The sequence below is a fragment of the Macaca nemestrina genome, chromosome 4 (genome assembly GCF_043159975.1).
Source record: "Macaca nemestrina isolate mMacNem1 chromosome 4, mMacNem.hap1, whole genome shotgun sequence".
NCBI lineage: Eukaryota > Metazoa > Chordata > Mammalia > Primates > Cercopithecidae > Macaca > Macaca nemestrina.
In genome coordinates, this window is record NC_092128.1 from 35,441,536 (window position 1) to 35,467,999 (window position 26,464).

The following is a 26,464-nucleotide window of genomic DNA, read 5'->3' on the forward strand; positions in this document are numbered from 1 at the left end:
ATCAGGTTTCCCCTATAGAAACAGGGTTTTTTCCCTCGCCACAAAAGATAGCAGTAAGTATTGAATGAACTTGTCTTTCTTACATATATATTTTCTTTCTTTCTTTCCTTTTTCTTTCTTTCTCTTTTCTTTTCTTTCCTTTTTTTTTTTTTTTGAGACAGAGTCTCGCTCTGTCACTCAGGCTGGAGTGCTGTGGCACAATCTCAGCTCACTGCAACCTCCACCTCCTGGGTTCAAGCAATTCTCCTGCCTCAGCCTCCTGAGTAGCTGGAATTATAGGCGCACGCCACCAAGCCTGGCTAATTTTTATATTTTTAGTAGAAACAGGGTTTCACCATGTTGGTCAGCTGGTCTCAAACTCCTGACCTCGTGATCTGCCCGCCTTGGCCTCCCAAAGTGCTGGGATTACAGGCGTGAGCCACGGCGCCCAGCCCTCTTTCTTGTATTTTTAATGGGTGATTATCAATAAGATCGTTTAGAATCTACATAGGCCAGTTGCTCCCAGTGAGTGAAGTGAGGGCTAATGTAGTACAATTAAGGAGGTTCACCAAATCAGTTGTCTCTCTCCTTCTCTGCTCGTCTCTAATGGCTGAAATTATACTGTTACAAGGTTTTTCCCCTTTTGGATTATTAAGAGATTGTCCCCATTTAGATGTATACACTTCTAAAAATGTAACTTTTTTTTTCCTTGTAAGTAAAATCTTATTAAAAAACAGATTAGGATGAGCGCTACCCCCTACAAATGACGATATACACAGTCACATTCACTCATTCATTCACTCACTCGCTCATTTACTATTCAGTTAATACGGCTGGTTCTGCTAAAGGCTCTGTGTTATGCTCTGTGGACAACAGGAAGAATAGACAGATTTGGATTTCACTCATAGAGTTTACGGCCTAGAGAAGAAGCCTATGCTACCTTCTATTTAAAGAGAGACTCAAAGTCTGGGCCTGTACTGGGAAACGTAGAAGAAGATGTGAGGCTGCATGGAACATTCCGGGGTAACCAGGAGGCAGAATGCGGAAAGGATCTAAAGCCAAGGTGAGGAAAGCAGCTCCCATTGTGGTAATGGGTGGGTGAAGACAAACTTTGCCTACTTCATTTGGGAGCAGGCAAGCTATCCCTGCAGGAGATTCCAGTTTCTCTCCCTCTTCTTGTCTAAAGTAGAACCTGTTGACAAATGCCTCTCTCTGAATTGCCCAACTGTCACTGGCAGCTCTAATTACAGTGAATTACCTCATGCTAGCTGGTGTTATTGCAGAGCAAACATCACGTAAGCTAAACAAACTAAGAGATCCTCATGGATCTTCTTGTTCAGATGGCAGGTTTTATAATTAGAGAAAAAAATGTATTAAAATAATGAGCCTCTTTGCCCATCATCTTTTAACCTTTTGTCTGACTCAGAAAACATATTGATTAAAATAGTTTCTCTTCATGAAAATAACTGCATAAATGTGTCATCTTCAACTTAAAATCGTTTTTAAAAAATCATAACTTCACTTCCAATTTAGTTTTATGAAATCAAGAATATATTTCCCACAGAAAGAATAATGCAAATAGTAGGAAACCCCTTCCAAGCTAACTCATGAAGACACTCTTAAGCAATAAATGACTGAAATAATGAAAACTCATAAAGCATGGTACTGGTGTAACTTAACTGATTAAGTAAAATAATTGTAAAATGTCTTGTTTTACATATGGATATATATGTTTACATATTATATATAAATTTTTTTCTCTAGAACTTAAAATTCTAAAATTTAGAATTCTTTAGAATTTTTTTCAGAAATGTTCAAATTCTTTATTAAGTTTTTAAATTTGTAGCTTCAATAGTAATGCTTAAAACTGACTTTCAGTTGAAGAGTTTAGGGAATTAGATTAAGAATTTTGCATAGATGATAGGAAAGGCCTATCTTGATTATCTTGACAAGGACTGGTGGATTAAAAGCAGAAATGGAGTGAAGAGGATGTATATTGATTTGTGAGAAAGAAAATGTCTGAAGCAAAATGAACCGATCTGTGAATGGCGTAAGGCCATCAGGAATGGAGGGCAGTGGGACTGAAGCGTTATGCCAGATGATCCCTGAGCATCCTCCTTACTCTGGGCTCCACTGGCCAGGATCAGCTTGTGCCTATCCAACTAGGCAAAGGTGACACCAACTCCAGGGGAGTGGGCAGAGAAGGAGTCCAAGTGCAAAAACCTTTAGTAAGTGTCAGATCATCACAAATCAGGTATCTACCACTCAGCAAGTAACTGTATAACATGACTGTAGTACATCAAATTACCTTAAATATGGAAGGGCCAGATAACTGATAGGGAATAAGGGCCCTAGATGGACCAAAAATGATTTTTTTCTTGGCCCTCTAAGGGTATCTCATAAATAGAGAGAAGGATGATGGCATTAGGATAAGAAAAACGAACATGGCATTGTATAGACAAAAAGAATAAATACTTTTTTCCCTCTTATCTCTCCTCTACAAGTTAAGGGACTCTGAATAGCAAATCCCAAAGAAGACCATAGATTCAAGAACAAACTGAGGAAGTGCCATGAATAATCCATTTTCCTGTAAAACCTAAGAAGACTTGGCATGGCTTCCACAACAAAGGTGCTGATTAAGGTAACCCAGGAAAAGTCCCTCTTCCCCAGATGTGTGGCTGATGAGGACGTACACGAGCACCTCCAGAATATTAACTTCATGGAAACTGTAGTCCTCTCTTGACCTTACCACTTAGTTTTTAAAATATATTGTTTCCTAAAATTAATTCTATTTCAGTTCTGATAATTCAGTGATAGAGTTCCTTTCCTACACTTTAGATATTGCTAGCACAGAGAATGAAACCAACATGGAACTTTGAAATGCACGTAAATGTTTACTGCTCTGTTGTAGGCCTTAAGCATTAAAGAAAAATATAAATGAAGCCAAAAGAAAACAAGGAGTGATAATCACGGCTTAGTTGTCCTTTAAGAAATAAGTGGATTGAAACTTACAAATGGAGAATAATTCTCTATTTGCAAAGTGAAGCAGTATACAATTCTGGAAGTGTATCCTTTTTGTGCAGAAATTCAACGTGATCTATAGAAACAACACAGATGTTGTTGCAAATACTCTGTGGCATATTCTGGGCTCTAAAAAATAATATAGGTCATGGGCCGGGTGCAGTGGCTCACGCCTGTAATCCCAACACTTTGGGAGGCCGAGGAGGGCAGATCACAAGGTCAGGAGATTGAGACCATCCTGGATAACATGGTGAAACCCCATCTCTACTAAAAACACAAAAAATTAGCTGGGTGTGGTGGCGGGCACCTGTAGTCCCAGCTCCCAGCTACTTGGGAGGCTGAGGCAGGAGAATGGTGTGAACCTGGGAGGCAGAGCTTTGAGATCGCGCCACTGCACTCCAGCCTGGGCGACAGAGCAAGACTCAGTCACAAAACAAACAAACAAACAAAACAGGCCGCATTACTAGTGGCGAATCAACACCCACAGATACGTATTCTGTTTAATGTCTATCGAGCCTACTCAGGAAAAGAGTTCTGGTTTATTTATGAAAAGTGTCATGTGACTGATTTAAAGGCAGGCTAAAATGTACGCAGAGACTATCATTGGTTTCTCAGTATTTATGCTTCCCCTTTTCCTTTTAGCCACAGAGGCCCCAAGTATTTAGCTGGCCACAGACCATCCAGGTAGACACCAAATGTCCTGGCCTCCTTTGCCCCAAGGTGTGGTGGCATTGTGACAAAATCTGAACTAATGGGACATGAGGGGAAAGGCCATGTGCACTGTCCAGGTCATCTTTTTAAATTGAAGATGCTTGCCTAGAGCTTCCTCTTTCCTCCTTCCTGCTGCCTGGAAAATGGTGACATTGGGAGCAACCTTGGAAACACACTGTAATGTTGATACAGCCACTCTCACAACCCTGGGCCATTCTGCAATGTGTGAGAGAGAAATGACTTCTTTCTCTTTAAGTCATTCTTGTTTATTTGTTTGCTTTGTGGATCTATTTTTGGTTTTTGTTACAGAAGCTTTGTCTGTATTCTAACTATATGGATTAGATTGTTTTTCCCATCTTATCTGAATTTGTGAAGGCTAAAAGCTCTGACATGGAGCAAGAGTAGGCAAGAAGGGGCCAGGCACGGTGGCTCATGCCTGTAATCCCAGCACTTTGGGAGGCCGAGGCGGGCTGATCATGAGGTCAGGAGATCAAGACCATCCTGGCTCACACGGTGAAACCCCGTCTCTACTAAAAACACAAAACATAAGCCGGGTGTGGCAGCGGGCACCTGTAGTCCCAGCTACTCTGGAGGCTGAGGCAGGAGAATGGCGTGAACCCGTGAGGCAGAGCTTGCAGTGAGCCGTGATTGCACCACTGCACTCCAGCCTGGGCGACAGAGTGAGACTCTGTCTCAAAAAAAAGTAGGCAAGAAGGAAGGAACCAGGCCAAAATGACACCACGCTGTGGAGACCGTCTTCACTGAGCAAGCTATACTGGGGCAGAACACCTGCCTCGGAGTCTGCCACTCCTGTCTGCTGAGGTTCCCCTATACAACCCTCAAGACAATCCAAGAGCAAGGCTCTTCGAAGCCTTCACAGATTTACTGCTCTTTTATTCTCCTAATGTAATTTAAATATATACTTTATTATAGCACTTATAACACTAATTTTCCATTTAAATTACATTTAACTTTCCTCCTAGACTCTGAGAGGAGGAAGATTCGTCCATTCATGTTTATATCCACACTGCCCAGGACACTCTCTAGCTTAATGTGACTTTTTTTTTTTTTGAGACGGAATCTTTCTCTGTCACCCGGGCTGGAGTGCAGTGGTGCAATCTCGGCTCACTGCAACCTCCACCTCCCAGGTTCAAGCAATTCTCCTGCCTCAGCCTCCCAAGTAGCTGGGATTACAGGCAGCTGCCACTAAGCCCAGCTAATTTTTGTTTTTGTATTTTTAGTAGAGATGGGGTTTCACCATGCTGGCCAGGCTGGTCTTGAACTCCTGACCTCGTGATTTGCCCGCCTCGGCCTCCCAAAGTGCTGGGATTACAGGCATGAGCAATCGTGCCTGGCCAATGTGACTTCTTAATACATGTTTTTTGCATTGATATTGTTGAATCAATGCCATCAAATATAAATATTTTACTAATGTTCATGATTTATCCAAGTTTGCTTAACAATATTCAGATTTTCTTAATATTCAGGCTGCTTAATTTTTTTTAAGTGATTCCTCTGTGAGCAGGAGCTGTGATGGTTCTTAACTAGCTATGACCTTTAATGTCTTCCTCTGTGATTGCTGGTAAATAATCTTATGTCCTATCCTCCCTCTCCTCCTGTTCCTGCTCCTCTTCCCTCTCCTCCTCCTGCCACACAGACAACTTCATAATGGCTCTTCCCTCTTGAGCATCTATTACATGTGAAAGCTTTTATATATTTTTTCTCTAATTTTTAATCACAATTCTGCATGGTAGGTGTTGTATTTCCATTTTATACTTGAGAAAACTGAGGCCTATGACTGCTAAGATTTAAACCCAGTAATCTCCATGGTAACACCAAATTCTTACTCCACCATCCTATGTCCCTAAGAGAAAGGAAATGTTATCTCTGGGTCATTTGGAGTTAATCTTATCACTCTCTCCTTTCACAAACGGACTTGCCAATTCTTATTGTTCAACAAATAGCAGGATATACGAGACAGAGCTGGTAAATGTCACCTTCACATTTCCCATTCTTCCCTTGTTGTGTCACAGTGTACCCCTCATAGGTGCCATGTTCTGTGTCTGTGTGCTCAGAATCTGCTGGCTCCCCTTCCTTCCAGCTTTGCCTGATCAGTCTGATGTGAACTTGATCTCTCCCTTTGGAATCCCTTTCCACCTCTTGCTTCTGGCTACATACTGCACATGCAACCCTCTTTACAAGTGGATCCTACCTAGAGAATATTCCTTTAAAATTGCTATCTCTGGCTTCAAAAAACTAATTCAGATCCCTCCTGGTCAGTTGCAGTCTCTACAACTGGATACTGAAGGATATAGCCATCTTTCATATTTCACATCCTTGTAGTATAGGAAAACAAAATCACAGGACAGAAGACAGGGGGTTTAAGCAAGTAGCTCAGGGAATGGAAGGAACTGAGATCACAATTTTAGCCATTATACAGTGATTTCCAATAAATAATTATTATTTGTTTCAAACGATAAAAGTTCTAGAAAAAAAGGTCATTTACCAATCAGAAGGGGGGTCTCTCCTTTATCATTTTTTGTGTTGGGCCACACTCCCTTTTCTAACAAAGTTCTTACATTTTTCACCAGACCAGCTTTGACTGCCAAAGTCAAGGGTGTTTCTCCATCACAGGTCTTGAACTCCCAGAGTGTCTTATAGGATGCTGTGACATGAAAGCATTATGTTGAACAGTTGAAAATACTGACAGGATGTCAAACAAATCAGAGCAACCCAATATTATATACATCAGATTGAACAAAGTCAATTGATGAAAATGAAAAGACTGACAAAAGTTTACCAAATGACGGTGAGGATAAAGTAGATGTACGTGGAGTTGCTAATCAAATTGACAGCTAGAAAACCAAAATCTGTTTCTAGCTGCTTTTTTGAAAATGGCGCGCTAGGTCTCGTTTCTTGATACGTTACAAAACAGTGCTTCAATTCTTTGTATTATAATTTATATTGTAACTGAAATTGTTTGTTTGTGAAATGCAGTCTGTGAATGTGGGAAAGAGAATGTACTTGAATGTAGGTATCATTGTGTCAAAATGATCCTTAACATCATCTATATCTGTCTGTCTAGCTGTCTGGTTTTCTAGGTGGCTGGCTAATAATCAAGTGTGTATCTCCCAGAACATACAGCTGTCATGCAACAGTGAAAGTTGAACATTAGGGCACTCTCAAAAGTGTTCTGTAAGATGCTGAGATGTGAAAACACTGCGTTAGAACATAAAGTTATTGTTAATATTTAACACTGGCTTGATTTGCCACAACATTTTTTAATGCTTACATTAAGAAAAAATATCAATGTAATGTAAAGACAAATATTTTCAGTACTCCCTGTTGTACTATGTAAGAATCTTTTGGAAACTGTTAACTCAAGAGATAGTTCAAAATGAAAAATTTAAAATTGACTTCCAAAAGAAAAGAGTGTTATATATAACACAATTAATTCATGACATATAGAAACTTTTATCACTATTATGTGATAACCACACCTTTCCACCAACCTGTGTCTCATTCATAGGTAAAAGGATGCAAAAGGTAAACCCTGAATGTCAAAAAATGTCCTAATTTTTGTACTCTGAGTTTAAAACACGGGTGCTGCCTTTTTCAAATTCCAAATAATATTTTAATCCACCTTTTCTTTCTGCTAGTTATGTTCACTGAAAACACTTATAACATCAGCATGTCAATATTCTTGCCCTGGTTTGGTCAAACGTGTTTTATGTTCTCTTACCATCCAGAACAATCTCAAGTATTTGTTGAATGGGTTGAACAACAGCTTCATGTAATGGAAACCATCCTTTTTCATCAGCTTCATCCATTGCATATTTATATTTTACATACTCCTGGAGCTCAAGAATGTGACCTAAATTAAACACATCGACTGAAGACTAATCTCTGTTTTTGCAAGGTGGAATCTCCAGTCCATCCCACTGTAGATGGTACACTCATTTACCTTGTTTTATGGCCTCCACAAGTTTTCTGTTTTGACCACTTAGGGGTACAAATCTATAAGATAAAGAAAAACCATATTTATACTAGATACTAGTGATATATTTCAAGGAACCAAAGATTTTAATTTATATTGCATTTTTAAGCTTAATTTTAATGATCAAGATCCAAATGAGACGCATACAACTGATTTTATCTCCTTAAAAAAGTAAATGTACGGGAGTCAGACACAGAGTATATTTATAATGCATTGATCTAAGAATATTCGTGAAGATGGTGAAATAGAAGAGTACAATGCTATCTCTGAGAGATCTCAAAGCAATAAAAAAGGAGTAAACAATTGGAGTCAGATTCAGAAGAGCTAGGTTCAGATCCTAGCCTGATTTTGTGATTCTGGGGAGGCCAATTAGCCATTCTGGATGTGGGTTCTTCATCTGAAAAATGATGGAATTAATAGATCTCTAGGGCTTTTTCTAATTTTTAAAATTCTATGCTCAAAAAATGTTTATTGCTTTGAACTTCATAATTGCTAATAAGGTACTTACTTGGGAGCTTATGGTCTAAACTATATATGTGAGTTTTAAATCAACTGTTCCACATGTGAAAATAGGCAGGGCATTTACTAAACAAACTCCCAATCACTGGCCCAGCAGGTCATGATTTAAATCCTCATGGAAGTTTTCTGGTGTGTGTGTTTGTTAAGTGGGAAGAAGGAATTCCATAACAAATTTACTTAATCTGTTAAGCAGAAACATCTGCTAGCATACCAGGGTTGTGAATGCCTTCCAGGGAGCTCTAAAGTTCTAAAGCTTGTTGGAGATAAGGGAGATACTTCAGACCAGGAATTTCAATGTACTACGTCTATTTTTTCAAAGCTCAAAAGCAACCATTTTTAAACACTGGGTCTCTTCAAAAGTACTACTAAATTCCAGAATACAAGATTTTAAACACTGTAACAAAAAGTAAAGGTAAACTAGTTTATTTCTGTCAGATGTATAATGTCTTTTTTTAAGAAAGAAATTTACTTTTGCAGTTTTAGACTCAATAAATCCTACCTACATAATACATCACTTTTAGGTATATTTTAATTTATTAATTCTTGTCATTTAGAGAGTAGATAATCAAATAGGTGGTAGTTTGTATATTACTTTGTGATATAAAATAAAAACCTGCAACTCTTCTCTCATTCATTAACTAATGGGCTACGTGGTTTAGCATTATTCTTCATATTTTAAACATACAACAATGGAATATATTACCTATAAAGGGTTAGCTGAATCAGTAGCAGAACGAGCTCTAGAGTGTACAGACCTCTGTATACCAACCTGTCTGTATATTTGTTGTATAAACTGTACTTGCAAATATGTTCAAATTACTCATGCCCTTTTTGAATCTATATTAATTTAGAAAATAGGCAATTCTATACAACCAAATTCATCTAGGAATTTTCCACATAGGGTTTTTTCTGTTTTCCACATGAGGTGAGGATTTGTGGAAGATCAGATTGCTAAAACTTATGTACAGTGGCCCTTGGAAAGCTGTTAGATTCCCTATCAGAAAGGAAAGGTCAGTTTTCCTAGAGGAGGAATTAGGAAATGGTGTTCATTTTATCTCACAACAAAATGAATGCCATAAAGAAATTGTGCTGAGGATAGTTGGTTTGAATACTACCTTTCAGGATAAAGCGCAGTCTTGCTGGCTTCAATGGATTCTTGAATACTTAGCTGAATATCATAACTTGTAAGATGGTCTTCATCAGGGTCATCATTAGTATCCATTCCTGCGTATAATTTTGAAGGAGACGAGTTAATATTATCAACAAATGGCCCAAAACAGTACACAGTATAAACATGAAAAATGCATAGTGAAAAACTAAAATGTATTTTTGTTTCCCTGGTTAACAAATACAAATGCGGGTAACATTTGAATCCACATTACATGTGAGGTTGATTTTGTTAACTTAAATGGTCTGTTTTTTTGGTTTGTTTGTTTGTTTTTTGAGGCGGAGTCTCGCTCTGTCGCCCAGGCTGGAGTGCAGTGGCCGGATCTCAGCTCACTGCAAGCTCCGCCTCCCGGGTTCACGCCATTCTCCTGCCTCAGCCTCCCGAGTAGCTGGGACTACAGGCGCCCGCCACCTCGCCCGGCTAGTTTTTTGTATTTTTTTAGTAGAGACGGGGTTTCACTGTGTTAGCCAGGATGGTGTCGATCTCCTGACCTCGTGATCCGCCCGTCTCGTCCTCCCAAAGTGCTGGGATTACAGGCTTGAGCCACCGCGCCCGTCCTAAATGGTCTAACTGTTGAAACCTTTAATAACCTGCCCTTTGAGCATTTCTTTTTAACTTTTGACTTTTTTTTTTTTTTTTTCAGTAATGACTGCAGTTGGGCTCATAAGAATTCACTTTTTCCTGAGTTTCTGATTGATGCCAATTTTGGCCCATCAGTTTTCTTGGAGAGTGTGTATATAGCACATTAAAAACTTAAAAATTGATCCAATGAGGATAAGATGGATAGTGGCTGTAAGGGAGAAGAGTCATCCTTTTACATTCTTTTTCATTTTGTTTTTGAGATGAAGTCTTGCTCTGGCACTCAGGCTGGAGTGCAGTGGTGTGATCTTGGCTCACTGCAACCTCCGCCTCCTGGATTCAAGCAATTCTTCCTTCTCAGCCTCCTGAGTAGCTGGGATTACAGGTGCACGCCTCCATGCCTGGCTAATTTTCATATTTTTTTAGTAGAGACGGGGTTTCTCCATGTTGGCCAGACTGGTCTCAAACTCCTGACCCTGTGACCCGCTCGCCTTGGCCTCCCAAAGTGCTGGGGTTTACAGGCATAAGCCACCGTGCCTGGCCCCTTTTACATTCTTTACAAACCATCAGTGGTCAACTGCGAAGTCTCACTGGTCTCAGAGCATCATTTGAACATTGTGATAAGGACCATTTTAACTTCATCCATAGACCAGAAACCAGCCCTCCTATAGAGTCCCTATTAACTCCCTTACACAGTTCTGTTATAAGCCACTGCTCTTGACTGGCCCATCTCGCTGAAGAGAATACAGAAAAATGTAAATTAGTCTTCATTTGCTTATTTCTCCCAAATATCAAATTAGGAGAATGAATTTACCATCTTACTCTTTACTATTGAATTAATTGCTTTATTTTATTTAGAGAGGACATTTAGTAAATATAGAAATAAAATTTCTATAGCTGAGTTGACTGGCTAATATGAAATTAACTTTGATTGATGGTACTTTTCAAGCCTTTTATAGTCTGTATATGAAATTTTACTTTATAGTATGTCTTCTGAATGACAGAAAAACAAAAGGGTACTCTGCAGACAATTTCCAAAACACAGTTGACACATGCTTTACCTCTTCTCATTCTTCCTCAAGGTTGGATAATTGGATAATAAATGCTAACATCCAAGGCCTCTAACCTGTGGGCAGAACTCATTGACAATATTATGATTAATTGTTCATTGTTCTATAGCAGTGGCCTTAATATCACCTCAGAACCAAAGGTATAGAACAGTGCTAATGTTCAGAGACCACACACGAGATAGTCACCATGCTCCACCAAGCCTCACATTGTGACTCCTCAAAAGCCACACTAGAGATCTTACTCACCACGTAGACGTAAATGGTATTTTGCTTTTTAATGTATTGTTTATTGGTTCATTGTGTGTCTCTTCTCCTTAGAATGTAACTCAGGAATAGCAGGGAATTAGTCTGTGACCTCAGTGCCAAGAGAAGCATCATCTCCTGGTTCGTGCTGTCTAAATATGTGTTGAATAAATGAATTAATGAATTAATAAGTGAGCATTGAAACATAATCCAGGCTCCTCTTTGTTCTTAGAACTGACCATTTCCTTCGGATATGGAGTTTCTTTTTTTCTAACTAAACAAATTTGATCGTTCACTCTGTGCTTAGCTTCATTTGTCTCTCTTCTGTTCTTTTCCATAATATTCCTCTTTATTCACGAGGTCCTCTCAGCTGATCCCCACCCATGGTTCACACTGTGTCAAGGCTAGCACAAGACATTCCTCCTATGGAAACCCTTGGTGTCATTCTTTAGTTCCTCTCTAGTTGTCTTAGTCTGTGAATATCTCTTCTTATGTAATATTTTTCCAATGTCTTGGTTTATACTCACTCATTCTGTATTTGCTTTACAAGTTCTTTACATACTTGTGTTTGTGTTTTCACTTGGACCATTAGTTTTCTGAGAGGAAACAGAATCTCTTTTCTTTTTTCTATCTTTTCCCTCTATTCCTACTCCTTGTCAACTATAGCAAACAGCTGCTGTCTGTGGTCACTGGAATAAAAGTTGTTGACTCATTACCAGCAGACAAGTACTGAGTCTGTCAGCCAGCACCAGTAGATGACAAAGTTCAACCTGCGGCCTCGCCTGGTGACTTTCTCAGTGATATTACTGGGGTGATAGGGGGGATTGTATGGCTCTGGGATTAGTAATAGGATACAGAGCCTTTCACCTATTTAAATCACCAGCTTAAATCCAACCCTGTTTGAAATTTGGGCTTTCAGTGTATGAGAGAGTACAGACTCCATAGAGAACTGAGCTGGTCTGTGGAAAGTATTTTATTTCAATGTTTTTTGTTTGTTTGTTTGTTTTTGTTTTTTCCCCTACTATCACAAAGGAAGTTACCTAGGTTCCTATTTGGTATCTCTAATGACCATAGGGTGAAAATGATGGGAACACTTTCTATGCAGAACAACTCCAATCTAGCACAGATGTCTGCAGCCTTTTCCTGAAAGCTTGAGATGAAGTGAAGATCTGCATGCAGGTGTACTAAGGTGCCAGACAGTCAGTCAAAGGAGCATTACTGGAATGTACTTAAAGACATCAAGACACAATGATAAAGGCAAGAGAAGAGTAACTTATTTATCTAAGACCAGCTCAGTTCTCTATGGAGCCTGTGTTATCTCATAAATAACAGTAACTGGCCAGGCACGGTGGCTCATGCCTGTAATCCCAGCACTTTGGGAGGCCGAGGCAGGTGGATCACGAGGTCGGGAGATTGAGACCATCCTGGCTAACACGGTGAAACCCCATCTCTACTAAAAAAATACAAAAAAATTAGCTGGGTGTGGTGGTGGGCGCCTGTAGTCCCAGCTACTCGGGAGGCTGAGGCAGGAGAATGGCGTGAACCTGGGAGACGGAGCTTGCAGTGAGCAGAGATCACGCCACTGTACTGTGCTCCAGCCTGGGTGGCAGAGCAAGACTTCATCTCAAAAAAAAAAAAAAAAAGAGAAAGAAAAAAAGTAACTTATTTATCTAAACCTCCTTGAGTGACTAGGACTCAATCCCACCTACCAGCAACAGTCTATGGGAAATTATTTCTATAAAGCACTACTCAGAAGCATGAGGAAAGGTCAGACAATATTTGAACATCTTTAAGATATATGTATGGGTGTCTCGCATCTCAGTCTAGAGAAATTAATTTTTTTTATTTTTTTATTTTTTTGAGGTGGAGTTTTGCTCTTTTGCCCAGGCTGGAGTGAAATGGCACAATCTCAGCTCACTGCAACCTCTGCCCCCTGTATTCATGAGATTCTCCTGCCTTAGCCACCCGAGTAGCTGGGATTATAGGCACTGGCCACCATGCCTGGCTAATTTTTGTAGTTTTAGTATAGATGGGCCCCCCAATGTGCTAGAATTACAGGCATTAGCCACCATGCCTGGCTTAGAGAAACTGACACTTAATAAAAGAGAAATCATTTGTTCTCCATAAGTAGCTGATTTACAAAGTAACTGATGCAATCATATTGTACCATCAGCCTCTTCATTCAAAGCACTGGTTAACGTTGCTTAGGGTCATGAAAACATTTGTTGAAAGCTATGGATTCTCTCTCCGGAGGGACACACGTCCACTCAAAATTTTGCATGAAATTTTAAGGAACTTATGGAATCTCAGAGGTTTTTTCATGTTCTCCTGGTAAAAAACCACTGAATTAAGGATTCCTAAATGCCAAATGCCAAATATATTTCTCAGATATCAATAAGTATTAGTTTATTTTACAGCTAGGCTAAGTAAAATCCTTAATTCAGATAGTGAGAAAAGGAACTTTGGTGATCATGTAAATTTTTTGATACATTTGGCAATAGTAATAATAACTATAAATTATCAAGTGCTCACCTTGTTTTGAGCACTGTGGAAAGCATTTTGTATACATTACCTTGTTTTAAATTCTCATTCCAATTCTGTATTGTAGGTATTATAGATTCAAGAGGTTAAATAACCCACCAAATGTCTCAGAACGAATAAGTAGAGTCTGGACTAAGCAGGCAATACCTTCACTTTTAAGGTCTTTCAGAAGTTAGAGGAAAATATCTCACAGTCTGTTGCCTTTAAAAGAAAACACTGTGATCTTGCTTTTAACAGCCAGCTTTTGATGACAATCACTTCCAAAAATAAAAAATAGCTTCCAGGGACACATAAATCTTTTTCTTTGGCTCCATGCAATAAGGCTTTATATTACTTAGGGTGGTCTGAGGTTCCTAAGCTTGCCTTCATTCTGCACTTTTTGCCTTGGAGTCCAAACAACAGGATCAACATACCAGTTGGTGCCTGACTGAAATGGTCAGGAGGTTGGTAATGTTGCAAGGTCTGATGCAGGAGTGAACATGAGTATATGACACCTTTTTGCATCAGTTTTGCTAAACTGCCTCCAAACCATGATCTGAGCTATTGCCTTCCTGTAAAGGTAGCTGATAAATTTTTGACACCTGTCAGAGCTTCCTTTGAAATACAATAGCTCCCACAGCACGGAACCAAGGTTCTCCCTTTCCCTGAAAAAGATAAATACAAATTTCTTCCTCGTGAATTGTTTAGTTGGTTTACTCCTGCTTACATGCAGATCTGTTTGCCCCACCTACCCTCACACTCTGTCTTGGGCATAACAAAATTGAAACCATCTCCGTGAGTCCTAAACAAGGCTGGTCTTGAAAGTAAGCAGAGTGGACAGTTGCTTCCATGGTGCAAGGAAGGGAAGGGCTCTGTGTCCATAAATAACACACTGCCCCCAGCACCTGTCACATCAGTGTCGTTCTATTGCATCAGCAAGAGATTCTGTCCTTTAGGGCGTATTGTTCCATCTTCCAGTGTCCCTTTTAAAATTTAGATAGCAACATACTGGCCCCTAGTTTAGAACCAAGATGTCTTGGGATAGTTACTGGAGTACGTGATGGGAAGATGGCAGAAAGTTTAAGGTTAGGATCTAGTGGGAAGTGATATGAAGGGATAAGAAAAGGGCAATAGAGAACAACTTGGTTTTCTTTACAGTTTTATACAAGGCCAGCCCAAATAGAAACCCTGAGGTTCTGAGGGAGATGCAGATTTCTGCTATGTGGAATGGGGGACACTGATTCCCTGGGAATTTTTCTTTTACCTTGAAGCTGCTATGGTTCTTGAGTGTCGAGCTCATCTACTAGAGGTCCCTGAGAGAATCATCAGGATTTATCCTATCAGAGGAAGGGCAAGAGTTAAAAGACATTTTTTTTTTTTTGGTACTGTCAAAAAAATACAGTTGTTATATACAAAACAATACTAAGTCTCATTTTTATGCACTTTGATCATTTGTATGCATACTTTTAAAGATGTGGAGAAATCAATAGAAATAAAATCCTGTTGTCACTTTGCTTTTTATTTGGTGACTGAACACTTATTTTTTAAGAATTGCATAGCCTGAAGTGGCAAATCACATGAATGGATTTGTTAGGATGATTTAAACAACAAAATCAACTAGTTCCCCAGAAATTTCAGATAGAAGTGTAACTCTGTCAGAATTGGGTTTTACCCCACAGTCACAGGTAACTTTCACTTACAAGCAATAACTTATGCAATTCCCTCTTTATGGCATTTGCCTTTTCTACTGAAGAGAAATCCTATGCATGATGGGGAGAACTAGAACAGTTTAAATAGCATCTTTCTTAACAACAAAGTATGCTCTTCTGATACATTGAAAACGTGCACTCACACAAACAATCTTAGTCTAAAAAACAAATGCTACTTTTATGTTCCTTCAAAGAAACACAACTCAATATTTTAGAAAAAGATATAAAAGGCAAAATGATCTGTAGAAACTAAACATGATATCTGGCACGTGATAAAAATTCAGTATTTACTAAATGAACGAATAATTGTATAATTAAATAAACACAACTCTTAAAATTAGCCTTGTGTTTCCTCTGTAGGTCACAGATATATTTTTGCCAAATTATCTTCAAATTTTGGGGCGTCACTGATTGATGCTTAATTTCTATGTAACGATAGAACCTGTTTAGTAGTTTTGTTTATCTCTAGTTTCATATTACGAAAGTAAAAAATTTTAATGAAATTAGTATGAAGATAAGTTAAAAAAATAAAAACACCAAGAAAAAATAGAGAAAAAAGAAATATTTACTCTTTACTATTGATTTCCAAGTCAAATTTAATCATAACAGAACTGTGGGAAGATGCATGTTAGCTTTTGAGGACTACACTCACAACAGTTTAGGAAGGAGCTTTAGACTCACAAACTCATGGGTTTCTAGGGGAATATAAACTCACAGAATAGCAAAGAGTAAAGTAAGATAGGTCCATGAAAAGACAACTTATTAGTAGACATACCCTGATCACAAGCTAATATGATATAATGATTTTTAAAAGCCCTATCCTTTGTCTGTAATTCTACATCTAGGAATCTATCTTATAGAAATAATCAGAAGACTGTGCCTGGTGGCTCACGCCTGTAATCCTAGGACTTTGAGAGGCTGAGATAGCTGGATTGCCTGAGTTCACGAGTTTGAGACCAGCCTGGGCAACACGGTGAAGCCTCATCTCTACAAAAAATACAAAAATTAATCGGATGCGGTGGTATGCACCTGTTGTATTTGTTACTTGGGGGGGCTGAGGTGGGAGGATTGTTTGAGCCTAGAGGGTCGAGGCTGCAGTGAGCCATGTTCACGCCACTGCACTCCAGTTTGGGTGATAAAGCAAGATTCTGTCTCAAAAACTAAATAAGTAAATAAATAAAAGAAATAATCAAAGATGTAAAAAAAAGATGTGTATGTGAGAATGTTTATCTCAGCTGTGTTTAAATTGCCAAAACATTAGAAACAACATAAATATCCCAAAATAGGAAATTTGTATAAGACATTATTGTACACATAAAAAGTGAAATACTACACAGTTATTTAAATTCACATACTTGAAGAATATTTAACATTATATGTCAGTTAACGTAAAGTGTCAGTTTAAGTATGATGTTTATTTAACCAACTATGACTAACCACTTTTAAGGAACTATGATGGATTTTTGCCCCAACTTTATTGAAGTATAGTTGACAATTTAAAATTATATGTGTTTATTATGTACAGCTTGATGATTGGACATATGCATACATTGTGACATATTCACCACTGTCAAGCTAAGTAAACTACCCATTCTGGCACGTAGTTGATCTTTTTTGGGGGTATAGTTATTGTGAAAAACAGTACAAAGGTTTCTCAAAATTTTAAAAATAGGACTGTCTTACGATCCAGCAATCTCACTTCTGCATGCATATCCAAAGGAAGTGAAATCACTATCTCAGAGAGATATCTGCACTTCCACGTTAGTTGCAGCATTATTTACAGCAGCCAAGATATAGAAACAACCTAAATGTCCATTGACAGACGAATAAATGAAGAAAATGTGCTACGTATTTACAATGGACTATTAACCTTAAAAAAGAAGAGAATCTTGCCATTTGTGACAACATGGATCAACCTAGAGGACATTATGCTAAATGAAAAAAGCCAGGTACAGAAAGACAAATATTGTGATATTTATCTGTGGAATCTAAAACGTTGAAGTCATAGAAAAAAGAGTAGAATGTTGGTTGCCAGGGGCTAGGAGGTGCTGGCCAAGGGGTACACATTTCAGTTAAACAGGATGAATAAATTCTGGAAATCTAATGTACAACAATGTAACTATAGTTAACAGTATTGTATTGTATACTTGAAATTTGCTAAGGGTGTAGATTTTAAGAGTTTTCACCACCAATAGCAACAAGAAAAGGGAACTAAGATGGACTTTACAGAGGCAAAGCTTACAAAGCCCTCTCCGGAAAATTGGCTTGGCATCTACCTCTCAGGACTGAGCAGGCCAGGAATCTTGGAGACCTCGAGAAAAGAGAGTGCCCAAACGTACAGGAAAGCAGGTAGAACTTTGTGAAGAGAGGTTCTTGGCGTTGGAAGGAGCAGAAATTTGAAAGAGCAATTCATTTTTCTGAATCACCCAAGCACAAGCTGCGTTACCTAAGTTATTGTGTCTGTCTGCATGAAACCAGAAGTTTATTTTCCATTAATGAGTGAGTGGTGGCTCCTGAGAAAGGTGAGGCCAGTTACAGACAATAAAAAAGCTACTTCTGGTTTGTGCAATTGAGTTGTAGGGTGAGTAAAAATATTTTGACTACATTGATTACCTATAGTAACAATAAACATAACATCTCTAGACTTTTAAAAAGTATTATTTTTTTAACTTTCATTTTAAGTTTTACCTTAACATTTGTTATATAGGTAAATTGTATATTGCAAGGGTTTGGTGTACAGAGTGTTTTGTCATCCAGGTAATAGACATAGTACCTCATAGGCAGTTTTTCTATCCTTGCCCTTCTCCCACTCTCGACCCTCAAGTAGGTCTTGGTGTCTGTTGTTCCCTTCTTTGTGTGCATATGTACTCAAAGTTTAGCTCCTACTTGTAAGTGAGAACATGGGGTATTTGGTTTTCTGTTCCTCTGTTAATTTGCTTAGGATAATGACCTGCAGCTCCATCCATGTTACTGCAAAGGACATGATCTCATTCTTTTTCATGGCTGACTGGTATTCTATGGTGTATATGTACAACATTATCTTTATCCAATCTACTGTCATTGTGCATTTAGGTTGATTCCATGTTTTTGCTGTTGTGAACAATGCTGCAGTGAGTGTATGCATGCATGTGTATTTATGGTACAATGGTTTATATTCTTTTGTGTATATATACAAAAATGCGATTGCTAGATCGAATGGTAATTCTACTTTAAGTTCTTTGAGAAATCACCACACTGTTTTCCACAACGGCCGAACTAATTTACATTCCCACCAGCATTGTATAAGCATTTCCTTTTCTCTATTACCTCGCCAGCATCTGCTATTTTTTGATTTTTTATTAGTAGCCATTCTGACTGGTATGTGAGATGGTATCTCATTGTGGTTTTGATTTGCATTTCTCTAATGATTAGGGATGTTGAGCGTTTTAAAAAGTATTATTCTTATGAATATACATCTAAATATTCATATAGAATTATATATACATATATTCGCTCCAAAAATATTCATTCCTGGCATAATGTACTTTGTTCAACATGACGGACAATCCTGTCTGGTGCGCAAGTCAAATTTTTTCCCTTCAATATTGATTCAGATAATAATGAGGCACTGCATTTTTTCATATCTTGTTTCGAAATCATGTACAGGCCATGGATTTCTTTCTTTTGGAGGCAGTTGATTATAATGGTCGAACCTTTGTTCAAACCCTGACCTGCCTGCATTAGCTGCCTGGTGAACTGTGTCTGACGGGTCGCAAGTAGTTAGTAAACATTACCTGTTATTATTCTGTGACTGAACTCCTGTGGAATGGGAAAGTAGGATTCTAGTTCTTTTTGAAAGTTTTAGTTCTATTGCTTACCGTTCAATATTCACCCTGACACCCCCTTTTTATTTTCTTCTCCCTGCTTTTCCCTAGAATCACCAATTTTCAGAGTTAAAGACCGTCAGGTAGCCCCACCTGTAAATTTTGTTTACAACATGCCCAACAAGTCATTAATAGCCTCAGCTTGAACATCAAAGTGTCAGGGAGCTTGCTATTTCCTCACAGAGCACTTCTCCTTTAGCCAGCATTTTTTTGCTTTTTTTAGACAGAGTCTCCTTCTGTCAACCAGGCTGGAGTCCAATGGCACGATCTCAGCTCACTGCAACCTCCACCTCCCAGATTCAAGTGATTCTCCTGCCCCAGCCTCCCGAGTAACTGGGATTACAGGAGCCCACCACCATGCTGGGCTAATTTTTGTATTTTTAGTAGAGACGGGGTTTCACCATGTTGGTCAGCTGGTCTCAAACTCCTGACCTCAGGTGATCCACCCCCATCGGCCTCCCAAAATGCTGGGATTATAGGCATGAGCTACGGTGCCCGACCTAGACAGCTTTAACAATTAGGAAAACCAGTGAACTTGAATCCATCTCTTCCAAACATTATCTGAAGATAATGTTTCTACTTCTCTTCTAACCTTTTCCTGGTTCTGTTTCTCAGAGTTACACTGAGAAAGTATTGTTCCTCTGCAACGCAGGAGCCCTGTTAATATCCCCCAGGAAGGCTCTCAGGTCTCCACTGAGCCTTTTCTTTCAGAGGCTGGACAACTGCTCTTCCTATAAGATGGTCTCACCTCCTGCACTGCCTTGATTGCTTTCTTGTAAACACATCTGTTTATCCATTTCTTTCTAAGAGTGACACTGAACCACAGGCTCTGAGTGCAACACAAGAGCTACAGTCAGACCAACACAAGTTTAAGTGGGTGTGACCACTTTCCTTTTCTCAAACACTATACATCTGTTAATTTAGCCCAAGCTCAGATAAATATTTAGGCTATCATGTTACACAGTTGATTTAGACCCCAGTATCCCAAAATTCTACAAATCATATATTCTATCCACATTGTTTTCTGTGCAATTGTATGCAGGACCCTATTGGACTCTATTTATTCCTATTACGTTTTATATTTTTTCAATTTGGCTTTTATTTCCTTCTGCTAAAATTGAACGCATTTTCTATCTCTCCAAGTATTGTTTTATTTGCTGACTTAATAAGCATGCCTTCTATATGTCCTTAAGCTCCACCGATAAAGATAAATGTTGAAAAGAAATAGGCACAGGACAGAGGCCTCTATGTTGACACTGATCCATTAATTTGCACCCTCCCAGAAGGGGTGTTTATCCAGCTACGAATCCTCTTAAAGACACCAACACCTAGCATTAATGTCTCCTTTTTGATAACAAGACCATCATCAAGGAATATTGTCAAATACCATCTTGAAATATGCACCGTTATCTATGATACTACATTCTTCTGCTCTGCTAATCAAAAAGACAAAGGAAAAGAATTAACCCACCAATTCTTAGTGATTATTTTTTTCCTACGTATGTTCAGACTATCCTATTTGTCCATGCAAAAATATACATTCAATGTCTGTTATGTTCTAGGCACAGGGCTAGACACAGATATACGGGATCCATGTTCTCAGGGAGCTCATGTATTTTAGATTTTTCTCCAGAAATAATACCAATTTCTCTTTAAGGTTTAGCACACAGTCAAGCACATAGCATAGCAGGTCTTTAATAAATATTTTTATATTGAGTTTAAGAATTATTATAACTAATATCTATTGAGTGTTTACCTGTGACAGGCATTACACTAAGTGCATTAAATGGATGTCACTTAATGTCTACATAATTCTCCCCCACTTTACAGATGAGAAAACTGAAGCACAGAGTCGTTAGGTAACTTACCTAAGCCCACATACCTAGTGGGCAGTGGAGAGTGGGATACACCCCAGTCAGCTGACAATGGAAGCCACCCACGCTTAACCAGTATACTCTAACTATGACTCAGCTACTTTGAAGGTATTAGTGAAAAGAGGGTCTTATTTTGTAACCTAACAATTAGGAAAACCAGTGAACTTGAATCCATCTCTTCAAAACATTATCTGAAGATAATGTTTCTCCTTCTCTTCTAACCTTTTTCTGGTTCTGTTTCTCAGAGTTACACTGAGAAAGTATTGTTCCTCTGCAACACAGGAGCCCTGTTAATATCCCCCCGGAAGGCTCTCAGGTCTTCATAAACCTGAGAAAAAGTTTTCTAACAAAGTTTAAGCAACTACCTAACAAATTCATCCCACAACTCCAAGGGAAATATAAAACTTGTGGGCAAATTTCTATTTGAAAATAAAATAGTCTCATAAAATAACTGAAATATAAAATTATAATTTTTATCACAATAACTTAATGCTCTCAGCACAAAGCAGTGATAAGATTATTTTTGTCCACATCACTGCTCTACTTCATGGAAGTCAAATCATTTTAGATATAGAAAGCTCCTTAGAAGTTAACTGTGCATTTAAGAACAATATGAGTGATGATATCACATAAATTTTAAGGACTTTCCAACCTTTAGATTTTGTGATATAATTTGCAGGAGTAAATTTCCAATTCTATTCAGTTTATTTTTTAAAAATCTAACTACAGAAATTTTTCAGTCTGGGCAGAAAGCATTCATCTTTTTCAACAAGTGATGAAAAAGCCTTAAAAGAGATTTATTTATTCACAAAAAACAGTTAATTTTTAAATTAGAAACCAAGAGGTGAGCTGAGACCCTTCTGGGATTCTGTGGTAAATATATTGACATGTTCTATAAGGATATTCATTCTTAATCTGTTTTTCTCATGATATAATTTTTTATGCTTAGTAATTATGCAATTGAGTTGATGTTCTATAAGCAAACAAATTCTAGCTTTATTCTCTAATTAAAAAGGCCCTAAACAGGTAAGCCTGTAGGTGATCAACCAGAAAGAAAGTAATGAGTAGCTACTATAATTTGTATTTCCATCTGTTTAAAATATTACCAATAATGAAATATTCAATAAGCTAGTTGGTGAGGTACAGATCAAATATTTCATAATCTCACCTTTTGGAATGATCATCTTGTCATTCTTATCCAGGGACTTGCCTTCCTAAATCAGAGGAAGTGCCCTGGAGCCAATGTGTGCTTCTGTGTATCTAAAATTAAGTATCCAGTTGGTGGTTAAATTAAGATCTGACCTTGTACAAGTGAAACATAAGCGGTCTCTGGCACACAGTAAAATATTACCCATGACTTCTCCAGACTTTCATCAAAAGAAACAGAAGCCTACAGAGGTATAATAAGATTATCTGTGTCCTGATTGGTTCAAAGAACTCTTATGAAAACAAAGGACCTGCCAATTCGCTGCAGGGAGTGTTCCTACTGACGGAACAAAACCAAACCACTTAGAATTAACACACAATTTAAAGGTATTTGTTCAAGAGACAAATCTGTAAGTCTTTGCGTTGTCAGACCCTAATCCACTTCTGACGTATTTTAATACACACTATTTTTCTTTCTCCATCTTTCAGATTCAGGTCAAATTTCATTAAATACAATTTTCTTGTCATACTAATTTGCTGTCTTTGATTTTTGTTTAATAATTGCTGATCTGATATACAGACAGAGATAGGGCAGTCAGTGACATCTAATCTGATCAGGAAATTTTAGGTCAAGTTATTGAGCATACATAGTCTAAAAAATGAGTAGCAAATGTATTAATAAAACAAGAAAAAAATTGGGATTTTTAATTGAGGAAGGTTGTTTGTTTTCTTTTAAAAAACCAATTAAGTTTATTATCTTACTGATTTTCCAGTGAAAATAGTCTTCCTTAAATTTGTTTTGACATAGCTATCCTTGAATTAACTCAGGCCACTGTCGGCACTCACAAAGCCATCTGGCCTCTATCCCCTTCTCCGCCCCCCCGCAATAAAACAACTCCTCTTGTGGGTCTCAGTGACCTCTTTCTGACTTACTTTAGAAACTCATTTCATATTTTATATTCATTTTCATTTCTTAATTTACAGGCCCTCGTTGGATTTGCTGCCAGTGATTCTTCCCTTTTTCCTGAAACTCTGTACTTCTTAGGCTACTGGGAGCACTACACACTTTTGTTTTTCTTCTCATCTCTGACATTTTCTTTGTGCTCAGTGTTAATGAATATAAATATGTGGATTGTAGTGAATTTGCCAGTTTTATTTCAAAAATTGAGAAAACTGTAAATGCAAAATGAGAGGTCCTAACTCCTCTTTAACTGTGATAAAAGAAGGTGCGTTTCAGTCATCTTCAAAGCAAGTTGAGAAGTATTTTATGTTTAAACCACTATTAACTTTGTATTGCAATAGTCAAGGGTAAAGGTTAGATCACTGTATACATTGTCTACATTTTATCATTATTAATCTAATTTGGAATTTTTCAATAAAGAATTCTTGTGAAAAGCAACCAGCATTGTGAAACACTTTAATTTTGTACAACTTTTTTTTTCTTACAATATTAGAAATTCACATAAAGCTTTGGAGTATAATGCAAATGTATGGGAAAATGTGCACCTAACACTTTAAAGTATGGCTTGACACACTGCAGTGACTTTTCTGCTCTTAAACCAATGAAGGTCTGCCTGTTTTATCCATTTATATAATAGTTGTTATAGATCTACCTATACCATGCAACATTTAAAATAATGCATATGATAGAAAAGCCAAAATAAGACCATGTGGTAAAATAAATGAGAGCCTGTTACTGAAGACATAGTCCTGTGAACACGTCTTGTTTTACCACTTACTGTTTCTGTAGATGCATTATTTACATTTTTGAGAGTATTTATCTGTAGTGTGGGACTGATGATGATGATGACGATACAATGACCATGGCACCACCATTTTAATGAGGCCTATTCCTCAAGTAGTTAGTCATCTATGCACACACAATAAGACATATTTTGAGTAACTCATATATTTGAAAGAATGATCTATTCATAATGCTAGTAATCACCTCCACATATGCCTCTATGGAAGCTGGCTTTTCCTGTGGGTTTTCTCAAAGGGGAAACAAAATCAGTCCTAGCTTTTCAAACAGTGCCTCTCGTTTTGTCTGGTGAGAATGAGTTTCAGGGAGGGGTCAGATTTAACAGCGAAGGACTAGTTGAATACTACTGTTGTTCCAAGGAAGGTACACAAAATGACACTGACATCCAAATACTCATTCCTTCTATCTATATATAGCAAGAAATGCATGTCCTGTTTCAAGATGATAATTATAGCAACTGATATGAAGAGTCTTAGGTTAAAATAGTTGAAGCACAGTGTTAGAAGCTAACTGTCCTTGGACCCACCTATTTCTATTTTGGGAATAAGAAATTTAGGTAGCATTGTTTGTGAATTTCCAGGGAGAAATGTGGCAACTTGGTCTTCATATTATATTGTAGGCACCTGCCACTGCTACAGCCTCACTTTGCCCACAGGTACTCTGTCTTCCTGAAAAAGAGTGTGGCACTTGCAGGCCTGGATTTTAAAAAACAGCTCTTGCTTTGATTAGTCATACAATCCTATGTACCCCCTACAAAGCCACTTACTACGTCCTTTCTGATCCAGCCCATTCTTTAAGAGGCTTTATCAGAACTGGAGCTTTATCTTTGCCTTCTACAAAAAATGGCGTTCAAACACTTGGAGAGTTCTACTTTAAGTTATCCTATTATTTTTTGTTTGTTTGTTTTGTGTGTTTTTTTTGTATTTTTCTCTCTTTTTTTTTTCTGTTTTTAAGTTATCTTATTATTTTGTTGTTTAGTAAGCAATACTTAGGTATATCTCAGTTGGCTTCATTTTTACTTTGATATACTTCAGATTTTCTCCTTTTTCTCCTTTTTCCTTTTCTGTACTTGACCATTATTTTGGCCTTTGGGTCTGTGATTTAAGAAATGCACATTTTATTTTGGTTAGGCATAAAATAGTAGAAAAAAATATGAAAACATAAAACAAATCCTTTATTTCTAGTATGCTTCCCAGAACCTTGGTAATTGTTTATTTTTACTATGCCGTACGCTGTTTTTCCAGACTGAAAATCAAACAACTGAAACCATGAGTCAAATCTATTAGCAACGAACTCCTCCAACAGCACTGATGTCACAGGCCCCTGGAAGAATCCACATAGTTGACATTACTCTGGCCATTTAGTTGCCATGCAGCCAAGCAAAGGCAAGTGATGGAAATAGTATTTTTTAGTAAGGTAGCACTATAGGTAGTTATACTAAATCAATGACGAACAAACAGCAGGGAAGAGCCTGCATGGGGTTTCAGTTATATTTACCACTTTATCACTTTGTCTAGTAAAGTTTTGGGCACTCATCAAATATGTGTTGAATATTTTGTTGAACACTGATGACTTGTTCAAATGCGTTCACAGTTATTTCTGTTTAACCAAAGTTTAAGTCAATTAAGGTTGAGTCATAATACATTTTTTAAAAGCTGGTTGATCTTTCTTTTTTTCGTTCTTCGTTTTGTGAACAAAGTACTTAATTTTCGATATTGTGAAAGGCATTTCAAGTGTATCTAAGAGAAACAAACTTGGATTAAAAGGAGAGAATATGTATTTTAGTCTAAGATCTGTCAGTTTTTGTGAATTAAGACAAATCATCTAGAAGTATCTAAAGGTGTATACTTCAGTTTCCTACTGTGTAATAACACTGTTCTTGTTATTTCATATCATTGTTATGAAAATAAGAGCATAATTATGAAAGTTATTTGTAAAACTAATAATCCCTCTACAGATACAGGACTTATAGTCTAAATATAAAAGTATATTGTACTTCTGGGGACATAAAATGGACATCAGAGATAACGTTGCATTTGGTTGTCTATTCTGTATATACAGACACATATTTTAGTATACGTAGAATGTGATGCCAGGCACTTTTGGGTATGTCAAGATGGGTGGGACATGTGGTTCTAGTCCCAAAAGCTTACCACTGTGTAGAGACAAACAAGTAGAGAGATGACACCTAAGAAGGCTGTGGAGGAGGAGGTCAGAGAACAAAGACACACACACACAAACACACACACACACAAACACACGAGCTTTGAAAAGAGAAAATGGTTTTACATTAATGGATCATC

At 37.8% G+C, this 26,464-nt stretch overlaps 1 protein-coding gene and 1 long non-coding RNA gene across 11 annotated transcripts in view; one reads left to right on the plus strand and one right to left on the minus strand.

The window, feature by feature from the left end:
- Positions 1–26,464, minus strand: part of LOC105475051 (ankyrin repeat and SOCS box containing 15) — a 76,888-nt gene that overhangs the window by 13,537 nt on the left and 36,887 nt on the right. For 4 of the 9 annotated variants that reach the window (XM_011729995.3, XM_011730006.3, XM_011730020.3 and 1 more), the window contains exons 2-6: positions 15,072–15,144; positions 9,343–9,451; positions 7,676–7,728; positions 7,454–7,585; positions 6,218–6,376 (exon numbers count right to left, since the gene is read on the minus strand). In XM_011729995.3, the coding sequence (XP_011728297.1) occupies positions 6,218–6,376; positions 7,454–7,585; positions 7,676–7,728; positions 9,343–9,449 (451 nt within the window). In that variant the 5' untranslated portion in view covers positions 9,450–9,451; positions 15,072–15,144. Of the gene's footprint in view, positions 1–6,217; positions 6,377–7,453; positions 7,586–7,675; positions 7,729–9,342; positions 9,452–15,071; positions 15,145–21,247; positions 21,320–22,421; positions 22,524–26,464 lie in introns of those variants that run through there. The other 5 variants (XM_011729985.3, XM_011730054.3, XM_011730012.3 and 2 more) reach the window with 4 other exon arrangements.
- On the plus strand, positions 331–25,616 carry LOC139362747 (uncharacterized). Of its 2 annotated transcripts, none has more exons than XR_011622004.1 (5): positions 331–1,042; positions 2,484–2,620; positions 16,362–16,537; positions 21,210–21,361; positions 25,406–25,616. It is a non-coding gene; the product is annotated as an uncharacterized lncRNA (long non-coding RNA). The 2 variants fall into 2 exon arrangements; XR_011622003.1 differs by lacking the exon at positions 331–1,042 and adding an exon at positions 1,053–1,274.